The 21,202-nt window shown below is 37.5% G+C and overlaps 3 protein-coding genes across 3 annotated transcripts in view; 1 reads left to right on the plus strand and 2 right to left on the minus strand.

Annotated features, from left to right (window-relative positions):
* LOC140943280 (uncharacterized) overlaps window positions 1–7,469 on the minus strand; it is a 29,959-nt gene extending 22,490 nt beyond the window's left edge. Inside the window, exons 1-4 of the mRNA XM_073392353.1 lie at window positions 7,358–7,469; window positions 5,236–5,297; window positions 2,652–3,212; window positions 146–1,705 (exon numbers count right to left, since the gene is read on the minus strand). Coding sequence (XP_073248454.1) covers window positions 146–1,705; window positions 2,652–3,212; window positions 5,236–5,297; window positions 7,358–7,445 — 2,271 coding nt within the window. The 5' untranslated portion in view covers window positions 7,446–7,469. The remainder of the gene's footprint in view (window positions 1–145; window positions 1,706–2,651; window positions 3,213–5,235; window positions 5,298–7,357) is intronic.
* A 2,109-nt stretch (window positions 7,470–9,578) lies between these two features.
* LOC140944100 (uncharacterized) lies at window positions 9,579–12,120 on the plus strand. Its single transcript, XM_073393223.1, has 2 exons — window positions 9,579–9,707; window positions 10,243–12,120. Exon 2 carries the CDS (start codon window positions 10,300–10,302, stop codon window positions 12,001–12,003), a length of 1,704 nt encoding a protein of 567 aa, XP_073249324.1. The 5' UTR covers window positions 9,579–9,707; window positions 10,243–10,299; the 3' UTR covers window positions 12,004–12,120.
* Window positions 12,121–14,360: 2,240 nt separating this feature from the next.
* On the minus strand, window positions 14,361–16,135 carry LOC140942694 (uncharacterized). Its single transcript, XM_073391659.1, has one exon. It carries the CDS (start codon window positions 16,095–16,097, stop codon window positions 14,382–14,384), a length of 1,716 nt encoding a protein of 571 aa, XP_073247760.1. The 5' UTR covers window positions 16,098–16,135; the 3' UTR covers window positions 14,361–14,381.
* Window positions 16,136–21,202: the final 5,067 nt, after the last annotated feature.

A 21,202-nucleotide genomic window follows, 5' to 3' on the forward strand; every position in this document is an offset into this window, starting at 1 on the left:
GAACTTTGAAATCACTCTGCTCATCAAAATGTTTTTGGGGCTAGTTGAAATGATATTTGGGCTAGTAAATGTTAGCTTCAACTTGCCCAAATGGCAAGCTGTAAAAATGACTTTATTTGCACCCTGATGCACCTACATAACCTACCTTTGCATCACTTTTTTCTTCTTTAGTTTTCTGCTCTGTCTTTCCATTATCATCCTGTTCCTCACTGTGTTTCACCTCATGACTATCCTCCTCACCACTTTGCCTTTTTTCACGAGACATCTTTTCATTTTCCAGTTGTTGTTTTTCCATTTCCTTGAACCCCTTCTCATCCTCCTGTTTCTCGGTCAAATCATCTTTCTTGTGTTCCTCCTCAAGACGATTCTCATCTGCTTTCATCCATAGCTCTGATTTCTTTGGTGTCTCCACCTTTCCCTGTTGATCTTTTATATCTTTCTGACTTCGTTCTTCATCCATTTTTTTACTTTGCTCCAATTCTGCTAGTTGTTTTCTTAATGATTTTATCTTTAACTGTTTAGCCTCCTCATCATTGTGCCTTTTTTCTTCTGCCATCTTCTCATTTTCCATTTTTGTTTTTTTTATTTTTTTGAACCTCTCCTTATTCATGTTGTTTTGTGCATCCTCAACCATTGCCTGCTTTTTGTCACCAGGCTTTTGTTCTTCTGCCTGCATCTCTTGCTGTTCAGCTTTTGTTACTTGCTTCTCAGATGGTACTACTCTTTCCTGCTCATCTTTCTTTTCATTGTACCTCTCCTTATCAGGCAACTTTACACTTTGCTTCAAGTCTTCTTGTTGTTCTCTCTGGTCCCTGGGTTCCTCATCCTTACGCTTTGTCTGGTCAGCAACCATTTCTGCTTGTTTAACTACTGTCTTGTGCCTCTGCTGTTGATTATTTTTCTCAGTCTTTAGTTTTTGCTTGTTAGCCATTTTCCCATGCATCTCCTTTTCATCCAGCAGTTTTCTTAGTGGATCTGACCTTAACTCCCTCCCTGTTTCACTTTTGAGTTCCTGTTCATCAGTCAACTTTTCACGCTGCTTAACTTCTACCTGTTGTTTCCTCAGTGTTTTGACTTTTTGCTTGTTATCTTTCTCCTCCTTCAGTTTCTGTGCAGTAGCAGCAGCAGCAGCCTTACGCTGCTCATCAATCTTCTGATCCTGGTCTTGAGCCATTTTTACATTCTGAGTTTCTGCTTGTTCTTTCTCTAACTTCCCTTCTTCAGAAACTAGTTCCTCTTCTTGAAATGTTTGTTTTGTTCCTTCATCAATCTTGCTTTCCTTATCTTCCTTTTCCACAGGATCTTCCCCCACTGTTTCATCAATTTCAGCATTGCTTCTTGTGTTTTCTGTCTCCTCTTTGTCATCTTTCTCCTTTGGTATGTCAACCACATTGCCTTCATCTTCACTCTCCACTTCTGGTGTTTCATGCTCTTCCACTTTAGGCTTGCTTTTCACTCGCAAATGCTCCAATTCTTCATCTGACAGCTCTCCTTGATGAGAATACTTCTCATTTCCATGATTATTATTATCATAATGTTCATTCTGAGTTTGTATATGTTCATTAATATCCCCAGTACCTGGTGTTGATCTTGAATGCAAAGCAGGAACAGAAGCCACATTAGGCCATATAATTTTCTCTGTATCTTCACTTGTGACTGTCTGTTGGTCTGCAGTTGGTCCAGACTTTGAATCCTCTGTGACAGACTGACAAATAATAGGCATTCAGTACTGTACTGAAACACATAACATTATTGGCAGGAGTGTTTTGCAGTTACGCTGTACATTCTTGTAAAAAAACAGCCACAGCGTTTAAATTACTTTTTCCCATTTTCTTGATTACCTTATTATCTAAATGCTTTGTATCAAAAAACGTAAAACCATTATTTAATACTACGTGTAACATGTAAACAAACAGTGCAATTCCATCTGAACAAATTTTGTTTTTATCACTTTTTATTAGCCTTATGATATTTATTACTTTATTGTTTTATTGAAATGTTCCTTTTTTTTAATTTTAAGAATATTATTTTTATCACTTACTGATGACATATTTTCTTGCATTGTTGTGTTTATTGCATTCTTCTCTGTTTTATTTATGCTAATTTGATACTTATCTAGCACTTGAAAATGACCTTGGAGAGGTCTAAATGTAGTGACTTTTTAGTGTTAACTTTTACCACAAAATGCATTTCCCAAGGAATGGGATGTGGTAAAGCATGGATTTTTATTTTTATTTTTTAATTTAAAGGTGGAGACCCATAGAGTAAAATATATTTAAAAAAATTGTTAGAAGTAATGCTTTGTTTGTTTCCACAAAGGCTAATGATGGACATAATGCCAGAAGAAAATCTGCACTATATACAACAAGGGGCTCACAAAAATGAAAGAAACAGTAAATGACCTAAACTACGCAGCTTAAAGGGTGGGTGGGACACACCCAGCAATGAAAAACAGCAACAAGCTAGGAAAACTGGTTCAATACAACCAACCATGTGACTAGACCCCTCCCCTCCCCTCCCCTCCTCTCCCCTCCCACACACACACTAGCACCCAAACTCCCAGATGTGTGTGAGAAAAATATTTTCCGCTTCTTTCATTCCCCAGCCAACGGAAAACAACTCTGAATAAATGCACAAGAATCTCTACTTACCGACATATACTTAGAAGAGGCAAACTGTGGCTCTTCATTCATCTTTCTGTCATCTTCATTTCTGATAGCAACATCTGAAGTAATTTCCCTAGATGAACTATCAGACTTGTCCGCATTTTCCTCCAAAGATGATGGATGATCATAATTGTCTAATTTGTTCTCTGAAGAGGTGTGCGGTGAAACATCCTCTTTGTTTTCATCCTCCTTTCTAAGATTTTTCTCTGAAATTGAGTCCACCGATGGAATATTGTTATCATTATTATCTTTATTTTCTTTGTCTGAACTTTCTTCTGACGTTGGGTGTTTAGACGCAATATCTTCATTATCTTCTCTTTTATCTTCCTCTTCTTTGTTTTCACTTGAAGAGGGATAGTCCTGATGAATGTTTTTATCATTTCCTTCCTCTTTGCTGGTGTCTTCTGAGGAAGTGTCAACAGAGGAACTGTCCTCTGAAAATAAATCAGCTTCATCCTCATCCAAAAAGGGAGCTGCTAATTCTGAAAGAACTTGAGAAAAGATGCCAGGTTCTCCCTTGCTTTCCACAGCTTCTGCTGCAGGGGTCTGTAAAAACAACGAAACAATATCGTAATTTCGATACTGTGTGCTTAGTCTTTTATACAGATGATCTACAAACAGCTACAGAAGAGCTTTCTAAAGGTAGGTTGATCCCTTTTAATTAATTATTTAATTTGATTATCTACACTAAACACCCCCTTAAAGAGGAAACAAGGCCAGTGATAATGGTAACAGAAGATCTTAAATTGATTTTTTTCAATAATCTAGTTAACTACACTGAACTTTGTTGTAGACTGGGACTTGTAGCTAGATTTTAAGGTCACTTTCCATACTTGCTTGTCCAAAAGGCAAGGACCAAGCAAGACATGAATTGTGTGGTTCCAGAAAATATCCATACCACCCCCACAGAAGGGATCGGGTTTTCCAGGGGGGAGGGGGGGGTCAATTTGCCTAATTTTCTAGTGGGGGTGATCCAAAGGGAAATATTTCCAGAGGGTTCTCGTGACGTGTAAGAGAGTAACAAAGAAAAAACACAAAATTTTACCACGACAATTTATTTGCAAAGGATAAGGATTAATGAACATAGCAAAGATATTTTGTCAGTCCCTTGGAGTGACCTCTCACACGAAACGTTCCTTAAAGGTTTGGCATTTTTGAACGGATAGCCATTTGAATGAATTTGCCAATTTGGTATTCATTTGAACTGCTCGGGCTATCCATTCCAAAAAAAAAATGTCATCTGTTTGAACGGCTTGTGCTATCCATTCGAACGGCTTGGGCTATCCATTCGAAAAAAAATTGTCATCTGTTCGAACACCTTGGGCTATCCATTTGAAAAAAATTGTTATCCATTCAAACAGCTACGGCTATCCGTTTGAAAACAAAATTGTCGACCATTTAAGCCACTGAAGCTATCTGTTCAAGATAAATTTTAGCCAAGTTTCCATCCCAAAACAATTTCGTCACTATTTCGCGTCGAACGATCTGTTATTCTTGAGTGGTCACGCTATGAAGGTTGTTTACAAACACATCATGAATACTGTCACGGATCTCTGCTCCTTTGTAACCATCTTCGCTTTCATACTATCATTTAAGTATCGACAGTATCGATGTACGTTTATTCAATACTTAAGGGTTTTCTTCAACAAGTTTCCTGAAAATAATATTTTTTATCTTTTACTCTTTTGTAGTTTATGCGCAAGCGGAACAAAACTTTCATATTCCTTGCACGTCGAGAACACAAACACGCAAAAAATTCCTTTTAACTGGTTACATTCCTTCTTCACTTGACTGTTTCTCTATCACAAAGAAGTGACAAAGAGTCTTTTCTAGCACATTGCTCTTTGCATGACAATTTTCTTGCAAATGAAATTGGTGACGTGCAATTTTACCGCAAACTCAAATACCGTATGCAAATTTGGTAGAACGAAATTCGATACTCACACACTGTCTTATCGCACGACAAGGTCGTGATCTCTTTGTTTAGAAAAGTACAGGCTAAGAACTTGTTCAACAATTTCTTCATGACTTGAGCACATAAGGAATTCACTTATCAGTTGTAGAATTTGACAGAATAAAAATGAAACTCACAAAATTTGTTCTTGACTTGAGCACAAAAGGAGTTCATGTAAGGAATTCGCTTATCTGTTATAGATTTTAACAGAAAATACATAAAACTCACAATACTACTCATTTGTTCACTTCAATAAGAGATAGCAGTAATTCCAGGGGGTGTGCAAAAATTTTGGAAATTCCTGAGGGGAGGGGGGTCATATGGCAAATCCCTTCTGTGGGGGTGGTATAGATATTTTCTGGAACCACACATTCACTGACCCTTGGCAAGCAGAGGCCCAATCCAAAACAATGATTTACAACATATAGATTAAATGATTATTGGCCAACCATTACTTACCTTGCGGCAAAAATTAAGAAAACAAAAGGAATATTTTGTCCGAATCGCTCGGATGAACTTCATCAGCTTGATGAAGTCTGAGTGATTCCGGCGAAATATTCCTTTCATTTTCTTAATTTTTGCACTGAGTTTTGGAATTTTCTACACATTACTTACCTGACTTTCCTCACTTTCTTTCTTTACATCTTGACTGTCGTCATCATTTACCTCTACTGAATCTGGTGGCACAACATTTAAGGTTAAATGTAGAGTGAGTTTGAAGTGCAATGGTACATTGAACATTTTTTGCATATTTTCCTGTGATAGTAATTTAACAACAACTGGAGGGCTCATCTCATTTCAGAATTAAGTTAAATTTATTTTAAAGACCAGCTGTATGCATACCAGTCAGGGATGGAGGTCTTTTAGGGGTATGCAGTTTAGACTGAAGCAACTTGGTTTATGAACAGCCTGTGTTTGGTGACTGAAAATACTTGAGAGTTAGAAGGATGTTAAAGGTTGACAGTTTGTTTACCTAGCCTGTTCCAAGTTCAAGATAGAAGGGAAAGATAATTGAGAAAAGTTGCACAAAAACTACATGGGGGCTGGGGAGAGATGGAGCCGGTAGAAAGTATTGTTTTCAATAAGTCATTCCAGTATACTAGCTCCTGGTATACCCTATGGCTGGTCAATTGTGACAGTTAACTTCATCTCTTACATCAACCATTTGACTTTGCACACACAGAGTTTAACAAACATGTTGAGCATGTGAAACCCTCCTACACCAAACCTTTTGATGTTTTGACATTTGACATTCTGACATCAGAGACAGTTTTTCAGGAAGTGGAAAGGATAATGGATGGATTGAGGTATTTAAAAAGATTTTTACAGGCTCTTCCTTTCTTTCTTCCCACCATTTTTCACTCGTTTGCTATTTCACTGCTCGCTCATTTTTTTGCTTATCTGCACTGACCGAGAGGCTGACACAGGCTAGCCCTTAACTTATGCAGCAAATTAACAGGAACTCAACTCAAATAATTAGAAACAAATAATTAAAATAAATTAGAAAATAACAGGATTAAAAACCCAAACTGGAAGGGGGCAACTGGTCGGCTATTAACAAGCATGGCTAAGGGTTTGACCTCAAGACAACCAAGAACAAATCCAGCAAGTGGCCAGAGCCGGAATTAAACCAACGACTGCCAGATTGCAAGTCCAATACCCTGACCACTCAGCCGTGCTGCCTCCTGAAAGTTTTCTTCTTAAAAATGAAAAACTCAAGCTAATGCAATATTTTTTTTATTTTTTTTAGAATTTTGTTAGTTTTAGAAATTGAGAAAGGTGAAATATCTAGTTGCTCAGCAGCTCAGTGGCTCATCAATTCCAACTGGGGAATGACCAAGCCACTAGAGTAAACAAGTTTTGTTACTCGACTGGCCAGGTACTAAGCTATATAAAGTAGTACTTCTAAATAACTTCTAAAAAGTTGCCCTTTATATTTCAAACATTCCCTTAACTTGGTCTTGTTTCGATAATAAGCATACAAATGCTTGCCCAAATAAACCAATGTCAATGCTTTAAAATTAATGAGAAATCACTCATAGGTGAATCTTTTGTTTTCTGTCTCACAAGACTCGATCCTCAAAATTCTCGATAACTTGTTCTCAGCTCTTGATTCTTAATTTGCGCAGGAATCGAGAATCGAGTTGAGAATAGTGACTCACAACGAATAGTGACTGTCAACTTACTTTTGAATGGTACTGAAGTGCTGCATGTATGCAAAAAAAAAACACTTCAATAAGACTCCAATTTGTTTCAATTCAATTTCTTTGTCTTTCTTTGACTTGCCTTTATTTACAGGCATTTCGTTTGTTGAAATAAAGAAATGAGCAACTCCGCGCAAAAGTAAATACAAAAGTACCAACTCCGGCTAAAAGGACTAATGTATGCACCGCTTACCACTTTAGCCTTGTAAAGAACAAGTGATCGCGAGAACAATTTTTGCGCGCAGAGTCAAATTGGTGATCATATGTATCCAGAATCTGTTGTCCAATACAGAAACTTGGGCAAAGCCTACTTCTACATTTTCCCCTTTAAAAGAAAATACGTTGAAGAAGGAAAAAATTCTGACGCGTTTTTTTTCCGCTACAAAAGTTAACATCTATCTTTTTCACTGAAACACACATGTCCAGTCCATTGGCGCGCAGCTCACGACCTAGCAGGAAAAATGCATTTTTTCGCCGAGAGGAAAAATTGCCCGAAAAAAATTTTATCATGAAAATACGGTACGATAGCTTACCTTCTGAATTTGGTTCTTCATCTGACGATACCGGTCGAAAACTAATAAAAAGTACTACTATTATTAGCTTCAACAACTTGTCCGCCATCTTTGAAGCAGCATTTTTCCAATCTGCGCGTGCTCACTATTGTTACGCAGCTGACGTGTCGGTTTTTCGAGAAATTCAAGTAGGGAGGGGTGAGCACAAATTCTAGCTCTATATGAGTTCTAGGTGAGGAAATTTGTGGGATCCAGGATCTAATGGGGTTATGATCAGGGAATTCACACATAGTGATTAAGGTAGAAAATAAATTGATAAAAATAATGGTTTAAAACTGAAGGAAGATGCCTGATTAATTGCTTTACCCCTTCCCACTGCGCATAGAATTATTTATCATGATGCCATGGAAACCCCACTGGTGTTCGGTATGAATGCTGCGGCAATTCCCCCCGTACCCTCCCAGATCCTATGCATGTTACAGTTGAACTCTCTATTAACGACAACCCTCGGGTAAGACTAGAGGTTACTGACAACTTTCACACAAGAGACCGCTCTAACATTAAACAAAAGTTTAAATAGAGTATAGACATTTTCCCGGTTTTTTTTCTATCAACTTTTGACATGGACAAGTTCGGAAAAACCCATGGACACCGCTTAAAAGAACGCCTTGAAATTAGTAAAATTACTAAGTTTGAAAGCTAATGAAGCTGCAGCTCCTCAAAGTCGGGAAATTTTACGGTCGTTTGTATCCGGATGGGGGAAGGGCACAAACTTGTCCCCCATCATACAAACGTACGTCTGTAAATTTTCGCAAATTCGCGGAAACTATATCTTCCCTCCATAAAGACGTATCACTTTCAAATTTGGCAACTTTACTAACTTCAAGGCGCTCTTTTCAGTGATGTCAACGGATTCTCCCTAACTGGTCCATATAAAAAGTTGAAAAAAACGTTAAAAGGTCTATAATAGATTTGTAACAAAGAAGCAAATTATCCTCAAAATGTTTTGGTGAGAGTTTCTCCTAACTTTTCCGGGGATACATCAATCGTGAACAATGCAACTTGTTTCAGTTTAAAGATCCTCTGTTCCGTTCGTCTTTTTTTGAAGAGAAATGACGAACGATAGGCACTGATGACACGTTTTAGTTAAAAGCCGACTTTTAAAATAATTTAGTAATAATAATAATAATAATAATAATAATAATAATAATATAAATAATAACATGTTTAAACAGGATGACCATTTCAGTTATAAAAACTACTATCAATATGGGTCCTGTATAAAAATAAATGAATAAATAGATAAAAACTTAATTATATACGAAACTGGGATACATTACATAATTATAATCAATAAAAAAAGGTAGCCTCCTTATGAACAAAACTACATACAATCATTAGAAAGGGTAGCCCCCTCATAAAAAAAGGCCCTCTTAGTCAACTCGAGATTGAGTTCATTAAAAAATAAAAGTCTTTTTCGGGTCGTTTCATCATCATCATCATCGGTCGGCTACAGAGCAGGCGACTACGAGCTTCCTCCAGCCACAACGATCCTGTGCCAATTCAGACAGCTTTCCCGGGCCAATCATGTTGTGTGTGTCTCCCAAAAGGTGTTGAGTGTATCTGAGAAACAGTGTTCGTTGCCTTCCTGGTTTTCTCTTCCCATGTGGTGGAATATACAGTGCGTACTCCTTGCATGGCTCATCATCAGGCATCCTGAGTACATGACCCAGAAACCTCAGTTGGCGGGTTCTGACATTTTCTACTAGCGGGGCAGTATGAGTTAGCTATCATAGATTTTAGCATTGGACACCCTATCAATTCTCTTGATGTTGAGCATAATTCTATAACATGAGGTACCAAAGGCATTGATCTCGCTTTCCATTGCTTTCGACAGGACCCACGACTCACAGCCATATAGAAGGACAGTGACACAGGTAGTATTAAATAGCTTGATCTTGTATTGGTGGAGATAGAGATGTTAGGGCATCTCCACAGACGTTCCAGCTTCGGGTCGTTTATCAACCTGAATTTTGTGAAACCGTGAAGTTTCATAATCCGTTGCTAATATTTACATACAAATGTTTTTGATAAAATCCTTTCGCTCTTATTTAATTGAGTATGATCTCTAAACAAAAGCATGGCAAAGCCAGATTTCGATACATGCGTGACATCGGTAAAAGAATTGTCACGCAACTTCTGTTCCAAAGCAATCTCATGGTCTCCCCTCTGATTAATCGCGAAGCCAAACAAGATGGCGGCAGAGTATTCGAGACGACAACCTTCGTTTTCGATGGCGATTGAGATTTCCAGCCGCTCTTGAAAACTTTTATTTCGATTTTTCAGTTTATCCTGTCGGAACGCTTTGGAGGTATGTATGAATTAAGCAATAACTTTGCGAATTCGCTGAACTTAATACAACTGAGCTGCATCACCTCCAATCAATCAAAAGGCCAGAGAATGGTTACATAACTTAATGTTCACTTTACAGACAATTTCTCTCATAATTAAGTTTCTTATGTCAGCTTCATTTACTTTTAGACTTACTATGAGATAAAGATAGCTTGTGATTATCACAAAACTAATAATAAAATTAGTAATAATGGATTTGGCTTACGACGATGAAATAAGCTTACATGGGCACTGCATAATTTTTCCAGTGGTGATTTGATGACAGTGTTGTGATGAGGTGCCATCCACATGATCCATCATTCAAAAGGAATCTGATCTTTATATTAAAAACCGTTGAAAAATAAACTACAGCTGTTAGTTTTGCTGGTTACTTTGCTTGCATTGTGCGTGTTTTTAAAAAATTTTATTTCAAGTTTTGTAGAGAAACAAATGCAAACTATATTGAAATATATGTTTTCAACTAAATTAGTTAATTTTCTTTCTTTTTATTACAGGAAAAAGGACTTGGACATCTTATTAAATGTCCTTCTTATTGTGAACAGTGCTAAAACATGTTGGTAGAGTACAGAATAACATCTTTGTACAGAAGAATTTATTTTCATTGCCTTTGTCTGATTCATAAAATTCCTTCAAGACCATTTATGAAATCTCATGGTATCTATGGTTCAACATTGCAATCATTAGGATTTACAAAACCAAGATACAAAGTCACTGGCCAGCCTTTTGTGAACTTTTGTCGTAATTACTCAACAGTCAGATCTGAAATTTTGAGGCCATCAAGAGATGACTTTTATCTTAACAGAAGAATACTTTCTCTGAAGACAGTTGAAGAACAACTTGGATTGTTTGAAAGTGTAAAAACTTCTGCAAACATTGTGAATAGAGTTACCATGCTGTTTAACATTGCCCAGATTGCAGAAAGGGATAGAAGGCAGAAGCTGGTGTTGGAGCAGGAAAAAGAAACGATAAAACAAGGAAAAAAATGTACTTATGTGGAATTACTGGATAGTATTGCCCAAGACATTTCCAAGTGTCATCCTCGTGAGCTTGCTAATGTGCTGTATGCTTTAGGAAAAATCGAGGAAAAGACTCACGAACTGGTTCAAGTTTGTGAAAAACAGATCCTTTCCCATGATATCATGGCCTTTAACAATGCTGAGATGTGTCAAATTGTCCTTGGATGTACAAATCTAAACTTGAACAGGTCAGGCATTTTCCCAAAGATACAAGATGCAGTTTTAAGTGAGGAATTGAAGATTAAAGACTTTGAGGGCTGTGTGCTTGATGCCATATTGCTGTCATTTGCTAAGACAGATAATGGCTCTGTCAAATTGTTTGATGTATTCATGGAAGAACTTCTTACAAGAGACATTTCTAGGCTTTGTAGTGTTGATTTAGCAACGTTTGTGTGGTCTTTTGCAAAGAAGGGTTTAGAGGCAGACGGTTTATTTGACTCTGTAGAAAAAGAAATTCTTCGGCGTGGAACAAATGATTTGTCAATAGCTGATTTTATTCAGATACTCTGGGCATTTGGAAAAGCTGGCAAAGGAAGCCGACAACTTTTTTATCAGTTTGATATTGAACTCAACTCAAGGGGTCTTGAGAGCTTTAACAATTCTGAGCTCTTAGAAATTGTTTGGTCATTTTCTAAAAGAAATGTGACTAAAGCCAAAGTATTTGAGCTTGCTGAAAATGAAATTTATGACCGAGGTGTTCATAATTTTCAGACTCACGAGCTTGTGTTGCTTCTTTGGTCATATGTTTCTGCTCAAAGGCATAATGATCAACTAGTTGAAGACATTGAAAGTGAATTATCCATAAGAGATGTGAAGGAGTTGGATAATGGTCGTTTAAGTCAAGTCGTCTGGTGTCTTGGTAAGGCAAGACACTTAGACAGCAAGTTGTTTGATGTCATTGAAGCTGAAGTAATTAAGCGTGGTGTCTCTAAATTTGTGGTCAAAGAAAAACTCATGCTCATGCGGGGATTTTTGGAAGGAAGAAAAGGAAGCAAAGAGTTTTTTGATCATCTGGTTAGCTCTTTTTCAACAAATGATTTCCATGAGTTAAATGGTGGAACCATTTGTGAATGTGCCTGGTGTTTTTGTAAGGCAAACATAGAAGCCGGGGCATTGTTTGATGCTTTGGAAAAGGAAATCCTTGCTAAAGGTAAAGACTTTTTCAATCAAAAAGAACTTTCTTTCATTAAGCACATTTTTCAGGAGGCAGGAAAAGGAAAAAACCTCTTTGGATTATGAATGCAGGAAATGGAATATCTTTTACATCAGAATTACAGTCGAATCTCCAGCTGTAAGCAACCACCCAATTTTTGAAGACTTTGTGGTCAATTACAGAGGAGTAGTGGGGGAGGGTTATTTATGACAGGTTCCAACTGTAAGGCTTTGACTGGGAAAGTTTTGGTGTTTTGAATAGGTGATTGCTTATGGGAGGTGGTGGCTTACTTAAGGATTTTGCATGTGGGCATTCAGTAATATTGTATAAGTACATTCATTTCTGTCAGCTTTTTTGTGGAACAGCAATGATGATAATAATCATTATTGTTTACTTAAGCATTCAAATTAATATTAAAATTTGTGGAGAATACAGTGAGACAATGAGTATAGGGATAGTTGAGCATTAAGCCACATTTACAATAATTCATGTCTGCAGACTATTACATTTCATGACATGTCAGACTAGGCATTGTGTGATCCACAAAATCATTGGGAAAAACAATTATTAAAAACACTTTAAAAGTAAGGCTTATAAGGCTTCTAAAACTTTTGTTTAATTGGAGCTTACTACAATAAATTAATAAAGCAAGTAATTAATTAACTAATGGTGTAATTAATTAATGAAATAATTAATTGCAATAAATCCACCATTTTTAAAGGGTTAGGTTGGCTCTGACGATAAGTAAGACTGTGTCAGAAACCGGGGAAACTTCAGCTTTGAATTTGGTATCAAAGGTGAATTCAAATTCTAAACTTGACAGTAACCTACAAGTCCAGTGTCTTCAAGGGTACTTGTGAGGCAGATTTAGAAATAAACAACTTTGTCCCCATGAGTACAGACAATGCGTTCTTAATTAATCAAAAGGAGAACAGGTTCTGGGAAGGAGATTGAAAACCAAAATTGACTTAGCCCTTCTGCACATGAACACACAGAGCTAGAGGTGTAAGATCTGGGGTCGAGACATCCTCGTAGACCCTGGTGCAGCCAGGTTGGGTCAGGAGAACAGCACGACAGGAGTTTTTAAGCCCATGGTTGATAAATTTCGTCACACCCTGACTCATCTGGCTGCCCCTGGACAATACCTCTGAGGGTATTATGGGGTCAAGAATGATATAAAACGGCTAGCGCAGAGCGGGAAATTAATCACCTAAAGTTTCATTCAGTCCTTTGTGCACGTTTTCGTGTTCTCATTTTTTTGCTGTAGTGTTCTCATTTCTATTTTGCTTATTAATAAAGGGGAAGAGTCCATGTGAGAAAAAAAAAGGAAGTCTGAATTTTTGTACGTTTATATTTTTTTCAACTTCATAGGTTGCCTTCCTCACTAAGGGGATCATTTATTCATAAAACTTAACTGCACATAGACCGTTTCAGGCGTTCAGACAGTAAAAGGGGGTGGAAAAAAGGAAAAGGACAAAGGGGGAGTCCCCCCTCTACTTTTTCATGCTTTCTTTACTTTGCGTCACCCCCCACTATCTGAACCCTGGAACAGGCTAAACTGTGCCCTTTAGTAACACACAATTGCAATGCAATTCAAGAGAAATTCAGCATTTTAGATGTCATTTTAGAAAACTACTGCTTTCTTGGTACCAACGTCACGTCAACCTTCACATGTTTTAAATGCTATTTAGATTAGCTTGTGTCTTGAGGGTCACAGAACATATACGTACAATCCATGATACTTGGAAAGGTAATTATTTTAAGCCAAAAAAGCCCCTTTTCGTGAAAATTTCCAATCAGATGACAAATTAACGGTTTGTAGAGGTTGTCTATACCTTTTTGCGTAGGTGTGAACAGTGATATGGTTATGGCGCAAACAAATTTGTCGACATCCAACTATTTCTTTAAACCATAGTTATTTGCGTGGAGTCTGCGACTATTTTTACTGCTATGTCAGGGATCCATACTAAGTGTCGAAACTCTCTGGTAATGTTTCATCTCAAGTTTAAAGGATGTTTATAGCTGGCATGAAATCTCAACAAGGTCCAAAAGTTGTTTTTAATTTTGATTACAACTGATTACCACGACTTAATGGTTTCACACCAGCAAAGTGGTCTTAGCCTACTATTTTCCGAACTGAACTGGAATTCAGTTTTCAAGGACAGAGGATAACCAGTTTAGTAACTGGAGAACAACCTCTCAATCGGAGCAAGAACAAGAACCAATTGCGTATGACGTAACCTCCGTATTTGAGACTCAGGCCCCTTTGGTGGGATGTGAGTCCTGTCACCATTGCACCACCCGTGTTTTCATGAGTAGCCTGTGCCGGGTTCTCAGATAGTAAGGGCAACATGAAAACGAGCAAAGAGAAAATAAGAAGCGCTTTATCTTGGGAAAGGGGGCGGCCTCTCTCGCCGGTAGCCTGCTTGCGTTTTTCGCTAATCCCATAGCTAACTCGTAGACGTTACATTGCAAAAAGTTCTCTGCTCCCTTTTCCAACTCGTTGAAATCCCTCTTTTATAAAGGCGATCTGCCTGCTGCTAAAAAAATATTTATCGCGATTTAAGATTTCTTTTTCCAAAGAATCAAAAAGTGCACCTGATTTAAAACCTGCCTCAGAAAAACACCAAACACACTCACAAATCTCACTTTCTCTAAAACAACGGAAATCTGTTTCTGTAAAAAAGTGAGTTAGAAATTCAAACAGTCGCCTAGTCCCTCTTTTGGCTTCAATGAATCCACGCATTAGCATCAGTAAATGGTTTTCCTTTAAGGGAAGCTCCCGTACGCCACGCTGAAATATTTGTGCCTCAATTATATCAAAGAGCTTACTGTCTGACTTTCCAGCTTTCCCAAGTGACCAGGCTATTTGGCATAAATCGCCACTGGTAAATTGAAGAATATCTCTTAGGCGTAACTCTCTTTCAATTTCAGAAGCCAAGAGTAGATTGTGTCTTTCAGCAGAGACAAATGAGAAGAGAATCCGTACAAGCTGGTGTGTTTTAAACTTATGGACTCCAAGGTGTAAAACTTCCTCTTCAACAAGGGCAAACACTCTGGCGTCTGTCGCATTTCGTTTTGTAAAAGACCAAACGATTTCTATCAGCACACCACTGTCAAACTGCTTTAAACCGCTGCTGACAAGTTCATTATCCAGATGGTAGAATAAACGCTTACTTCCACAACCGGCTTTGGTGAATGCCCAGAGTAATTTAGAAAAACTAGCATTGTCCAAGTCTGATATACCTCGTCTTATTATTTCTTCTTCAACTTTGTGAAATAAACTGTCAGCGACAAAATCTCTCTTCGCAAATGACCATACAAATTCCGCTAGAGCGCGATAGCCAATTTTTGAGAAGTCTCTTGACAAAATTTCCTTTAAGAAGGTATTAAACAGTTTAGCCGAGCCGTTGCCTGTTTTAGAATATGAAGCCAACATTCCTGATAGTTCGTAAACTTCGAAGTCACGAATGCTTGCATCTTCATTTAAAATAGTTTCCTCTATTTTTGCAAACATGTCCGAGGATACCAAGTTAAGGTTTTTACAGCCATTAATGATCTGGCAAATCTCAGCATTGTTAAAAGAAGTGATGCCACGTAACAAAATCTCCCTCTCGCAAAGTGCAACAAGTTTGTGGTCTTTCTCATGAATTTTCCCTAAAGCCCACATCAAATTAGCAAGATGCCATGCGTTGCATCTAGAGATGCCTTTGGAAATACACTCCAGTGATTCCATGTATTCGGTATATTGCCCTCGCTGAGACTTCCTTCTTTCCACTTCCAACACAAGCCTCTCTCTTTTATCTCCTTCTGTGATCTTAGCAATCCTACAAAGTATAGCAACTCTGTCTGAAGTATAAACAGACTTGCAAAATTTCCTAAGCAATTCCAGGTGTTCTTCTACAGTTTTTAGTACCCTTATTTTCTTATCCAAGTTCCTGACGTATCTAGATTGGTTTGTGGACTGAGATGTTGAGAATTTGCAAGAAGGATTTACAAAGCAGATACTGTTGCCAAGATTCGTGGCTTCACCATTAATTTGCTTTGGTGTCCTTGATATGCTGTAAGAGTTGTTTAACTTTTGAAAAGAGCGCAAGGGATATTTTTGAAACTCAAACAGGTACAACCCAAGGCCTCGTAAGCCTGTGTGCAAAGATTTCAAACCAGAGACTAAAAGCATCTTTGTGGGCTCAATCAAGTCAATAACCAGGAAGTCCTTTCTCCTCGTCTCTGCAATTAGAAAATTAAAAAAGTCAGATGAACTGTGAAGTCTTCCAAGGACCACTTTGGACAAAGAGCAGTAAAGATAAGCTGGACCTAGGAGTAGATGGCTCAGGATTGGCAATACAGAATAATAATATCCATACCCTCCACGGTGGGCACTTTTGTTTTAGACATCCCACCTCCCTGGAATTTCCATTCCAGGGGGTTCTTTTTATAAGAATGTAGTGGTTGTATTTTGTTTTTGAGTCTGCACATTAGGCTTGATTACCAGATGCTGTTCAGGAGGATCAAGAGAGCAGCGGAAATCAAGCCTGTCTGCGTGGGTACAGACCACCCTATTGACGTTCGTGTTGTACTGTGTTCAGTAATGCTTTCCCTCTCTATGAAGAAGAATATAAAACCTTTTTAGTTTAATAGTCTGTAGCAAGTTTATGCTTCAAACATGTGCATCCACAGCTATTAACCTCAAAACAAATTGTAGCATTTCAGACTGAGCACATCTTTAATTGAAAAGATGCAGATTATAGTGTGCACCTTATGCTTGTGAATCATGTAAGAAAATTTGCACATGCATGAAATAAAAAGTGGGATGGTTTTTAGCAGTATATCATGAAAATAGAGCATCTGCTCACAGGGTTGGGGGACAGATTAACTTTGAAAATTTAAGAATCGGCAATCAAAGTGGTAAAATAAGGGTGGAAAATGCTTTGTTTTTTGAAGTGAGCTTAGATAGTCTAGCTAGTCAACAGGCAGTCTCCACTGTAGTTATATCATTTGCAGGAATAAAAAGTAATGGAAGTATATATGATCGTTAATTTGCAAGGTTACACAGATAAGAGTCCTGCAGGTACTATTAAAGGAACCCTATATCCAACATTTAGTTCTTTACATAAAATTAAACTGGTAACAAACACAATTTGGTCTAGACAACAAGGATTGATAATAATAATAATAATAATAATAATAACTTTATTCATATAGTGCTCATATCCTGAGCTCGTAGCACTTTACAATGTAAAAAAGGGGAGAAAATAAAAAAAGTACATATCATAAGCATAGAATAAAAAAATAGTAAAAATCTATTTACAATCCATATATTAATAATAACGTAACACCAAAACAAAAGGTACCATTTCCATATAAAAACTCCCATATCATATTTCTTTTGTATTTTTTCAACCAATTTTTTTTCACAAGAGCGTTTTAACGAGTCACAACTTCTGAGCTCTTAGTGGTTATATTAACTACATTCGACTCATAAATCTGAAAACTCGAACCCTTGCTAACTCGAACCAGAATCCATTTCCCCTGGATTTTTCTCATACATTTACTATAATTTATTTTACCCTTGGTAACTCGAACCCTCGATAACTCGAATTTCCCACTAACTCTAAGTAATTTTTGTTTCGCTGCAGAGAACTATATCAATTTACCGTCCATAACTCCAACCATGCGTGACAAGTGAAAAAAAAGTGTACTGCAGTCCAAAACATTGAAATTGTTTTAAAAACCATGTACTCTTTGTCTTTACTTTCTTGTCAGTCCAGTTTAAATACAGTGTCCAGCACTGCTGTGTATAAATCAAGTTTTGAAGTGTGCATGTTACTTGCATTCATTCCCCATCCCATTTTCTTATTTCTGGTTATTTGCTTCGAGTTCCCGACAACTCGAACTCCCGCTAACTCGAACATTTTTCGTTTTCCCTAGAAGGTACGTTCGAGTTATCGGGAGTAGACTGTAGGACTTACTTACTCACAAGTAGTTTAACATGAATAGAGTCGAAACATGTATGCATAATAAATGTATGGGGTTATACGCAAATCTTACCAAACAAGAATTCATACCTTTAAAGCATTCACCTTAAAAGATAAAATGAAAAGAAGCTACGAGCCTACAAGCGACGCCTCGGCCGCCATCTTGCATCTGCTGGGCGACCGCTCATTTTTAGGTTTGTAGTGGGTGGGGATGGTAGGGAGAAAATTTTCCGAATAATTGCTAAGTTGATCACCTGATCACACGAAAACAGTTCGCTTTTCAACAATTTTAGTAGCACGAGGTGATAGAGTGTCTTAAAATTAGGTAACCTATGAATTCTCAGCCATATGTTGCGATTGCAACGGCCGCAGAAAAGTAGAAGGAACAACTCTTGCAAGTTTGAGTAGTTTTCCATACAAATCCTTGTAAATTCTAAATTTAAAAAAAAACTGTCGTTAAATCTCTCTTTTACGCATTTAAGGGCTCAAATTGCCTGCTATGAAAAGAAGATTGAGCCCCGTAATGCTCAAGGAAATATTTAATTTACTAGTGATTTGTATGGAAACCATGCAATGACTGGGTGACAAAAGTTGTTTTTCTCACGCAAATGCTTCTAACTTTCGGCCACCGTTGCAATCGCTACTTTTGAGATACACGGCTGAAAATTCTCAGGTTTCCTAATTTTAATATGCTCTTTCAGCTTGTGCTAACAAAATTTTTCACAAGTGAACTGTTTTCGTGTTTACTGAAAGTTGATTACGTGATCACTGTCAAGCAAAGGGCCTATTGTCCGAAATTTTTGATTGCTCGAAAAGGGGTCACCGGTCCCCTGGGTGGGTCCCTAATACAGATTTCGTTTCTGGCTTAGGTTCTTTCAGATCCAGACGAATACTTTCCGAGTGATCACGATTATAGTTTAACTTTGAAGTTTTTAAGCAGATTCTATTCATTTTTTGCAGTCGTAAGACTCTTAACTTATCAAACAGGAGTAATACAGGAAGACGAATTCAATCTTGTACGATGCGAGGAGCGTTTTAATTCGCAATACTGCTGGGCCCGCAATACTATTTCCTTTCTTAATTTTATCTTTTTTTTTTCTTGGTATGACTCTGAGAATGCAAAATTGCTATTAGAACGGAAAATTCATGGCCAAATTAGAAGGTGAGTTGCTTCCGGCCTGTCAGGGTGGAAGGCATCGAAAAGGTGTTTCTCGTGTTTAGAATACAGTCAAGTTGTCTCGAAAGCCCAACCTCTTTAATCTGTGAGTCGTTTTCCGCATTGATGGCCTGGGTCATTTTACGGTAGAGACATCGACATACCACAATCACTTTCAACCTATACACTACAAAATAATCCCTATCAAAATAATATGTTATTCTTTCCGTTGCGTGCAAAGTGCCACGGTCTACTTAGTCTGCTACACAGTACACAGCTGTTTTTAAAAACGGCTGTGTAGCAGACTACGGTCTACTAGGTAAAAGAAATATTTTAGATGGTCATCAGTCTTCATTATACTTTACAAGTAAAGCTCACCGTTTTCTTCATTTCTAGTCACCCGTCAGCAAACTATTTTAACTCGATTCCCTTGAAGAGAATTCAGTATGTTAATTTATTCTATAAAAATTAATGAGGAAATATGTCTTGAATTTTAGTATACGTCATAAATCAGAGTACGATTTTCTACTCTTCCGTTTCCGTTTAGTTTGTTTTCAGTTTTTTGGAAAACAAAATTCCTCATTTCAGACAAAGGTGGCACCCGGAGGTTTTAAGGATTAATGCGTTCATGCAGCTTGCCGGGGAATAGAGTGACGCGGGTTTTAAAAGAAAATTTCTACAATTTAAATTTTGCTGGTAATTTTCACTGGCGAAAGAAAGTGTTTCATTTGTAAACCTGACGATTTTCTTGAGGCAATTTTGCATAGATGATAGAACTAAGGGCGGTCTTGAAAGGCTAGAGAAAAAAATTTACTTTGTAGAAATGTTTTCCATTCGAAACCACAAACGGCGGCCAGATTAAGAAGTGCGAAAAGTTTCCAGTGGCTGGAAAAACACATATATTTGATGTGGGAAAAGCGTTCATTTACGTCAATTTCAACTACACACTTCTTTCCCAAATTTTTTGTTTGTTTGTTTGTTAGGAGAAGATGGAGAGAGTCGTTAATGAGCCGTTTTCAGAACCGAGAGATGATTCAGGATTCTCGTTAACTTGTCTGTATTTCAGCATTTTTAAATTTTTTTTTTCCTTAAAAAATCTTAAAAGCTTTTTAGCCTTGGAGCAAAGGGAATGTCATTTTTGTTTGTTTGTTTTGTAACCGTTTGTGAATTCGTAGGATTCTCTTCATGTCAAAAGACAACCTCAAGAAAAAGTTACACGGTGATTAAGGTCAACAAACCGCTACGAACGTGATAAGTAAGAATCAGCAATATTAAAAAAAAATACGGGTGTGTTTCAGTTGTACCATGTGTACAAGGTATTTTTTATGGTTTAACTCGGTGAGAGCCAAAAAATTCAAAGTAGACAAATGAAAATATAAATTAAATAGGATGACCACTTATAAGCTTTTGATTTTGCATCTCAAAACAATGCATCTACCCGCTAAAAAGTGGTCTACCTATTATACCTTGAACAATAGCCTTTTAAGTCTTTCTGCGATTATATATAAGCCGGATATGACTTCGTAAATTAGGGGCTGCGAAGAGAAAACTGTTGAAGATAAATAATTTTCATTCTTTTGGCCGTCACACCTCGTGCAAACTAGCGCTAAACAGAAAGAAGACTCTAGGCTTTCGCGATGTCGAAATTGAAACGGCCCTGGAAGCGGCGCGGGCTCATGCATCATTCAGTATTCTTGACTCGACCTGTATACGAAGAGAAAAAGCGTGCCACTGGTGCTGAGAAATTAAAGTCACGTTTAAGAACCTCTGAATAAACGAGATTATTCTATTGCCCGGGGGAGAAATACAGCACACGAATCATGGTGATGAACGAAAAGCAATCAGGGAACCAACACCGTCTAGCATCTGTTTTAGCTTTTCTGAAAATTTGAACTGAATTTCTTCTACGATTAAAATAACCTTGATTATTTTTCCCCCCTTCAAATTATTGTGAGCCGCCTGACTGTTTTTCTTTAATTCGGACGGTAAACGTTTTAACTCAAATTTGGAGCATTGGAGCGTTCAGGCCTATCCCGTAATTAATTCAAGTTTTTATAAATCTAAATACTGTTCTAAAATAGAAACGTTGGTGATCCGAGCAATGCTTTAAGCGGTCAAGAGAGACTTAAATTAGCAAACTAATGGCATGAT

Source organism: Porites lutea, chromosome 7, assembly GCF_958299795.1.
Source record: "Porites lutea chromosome 7, jaPorLute2.1, whole genome shotgun sequence".
NCBI classification, from domain to species: Eukaryota; Metazoa; Cnidaria; class Anthozoa; order Scleractinia; family Poritidae; genus Porites; species Porites lutea.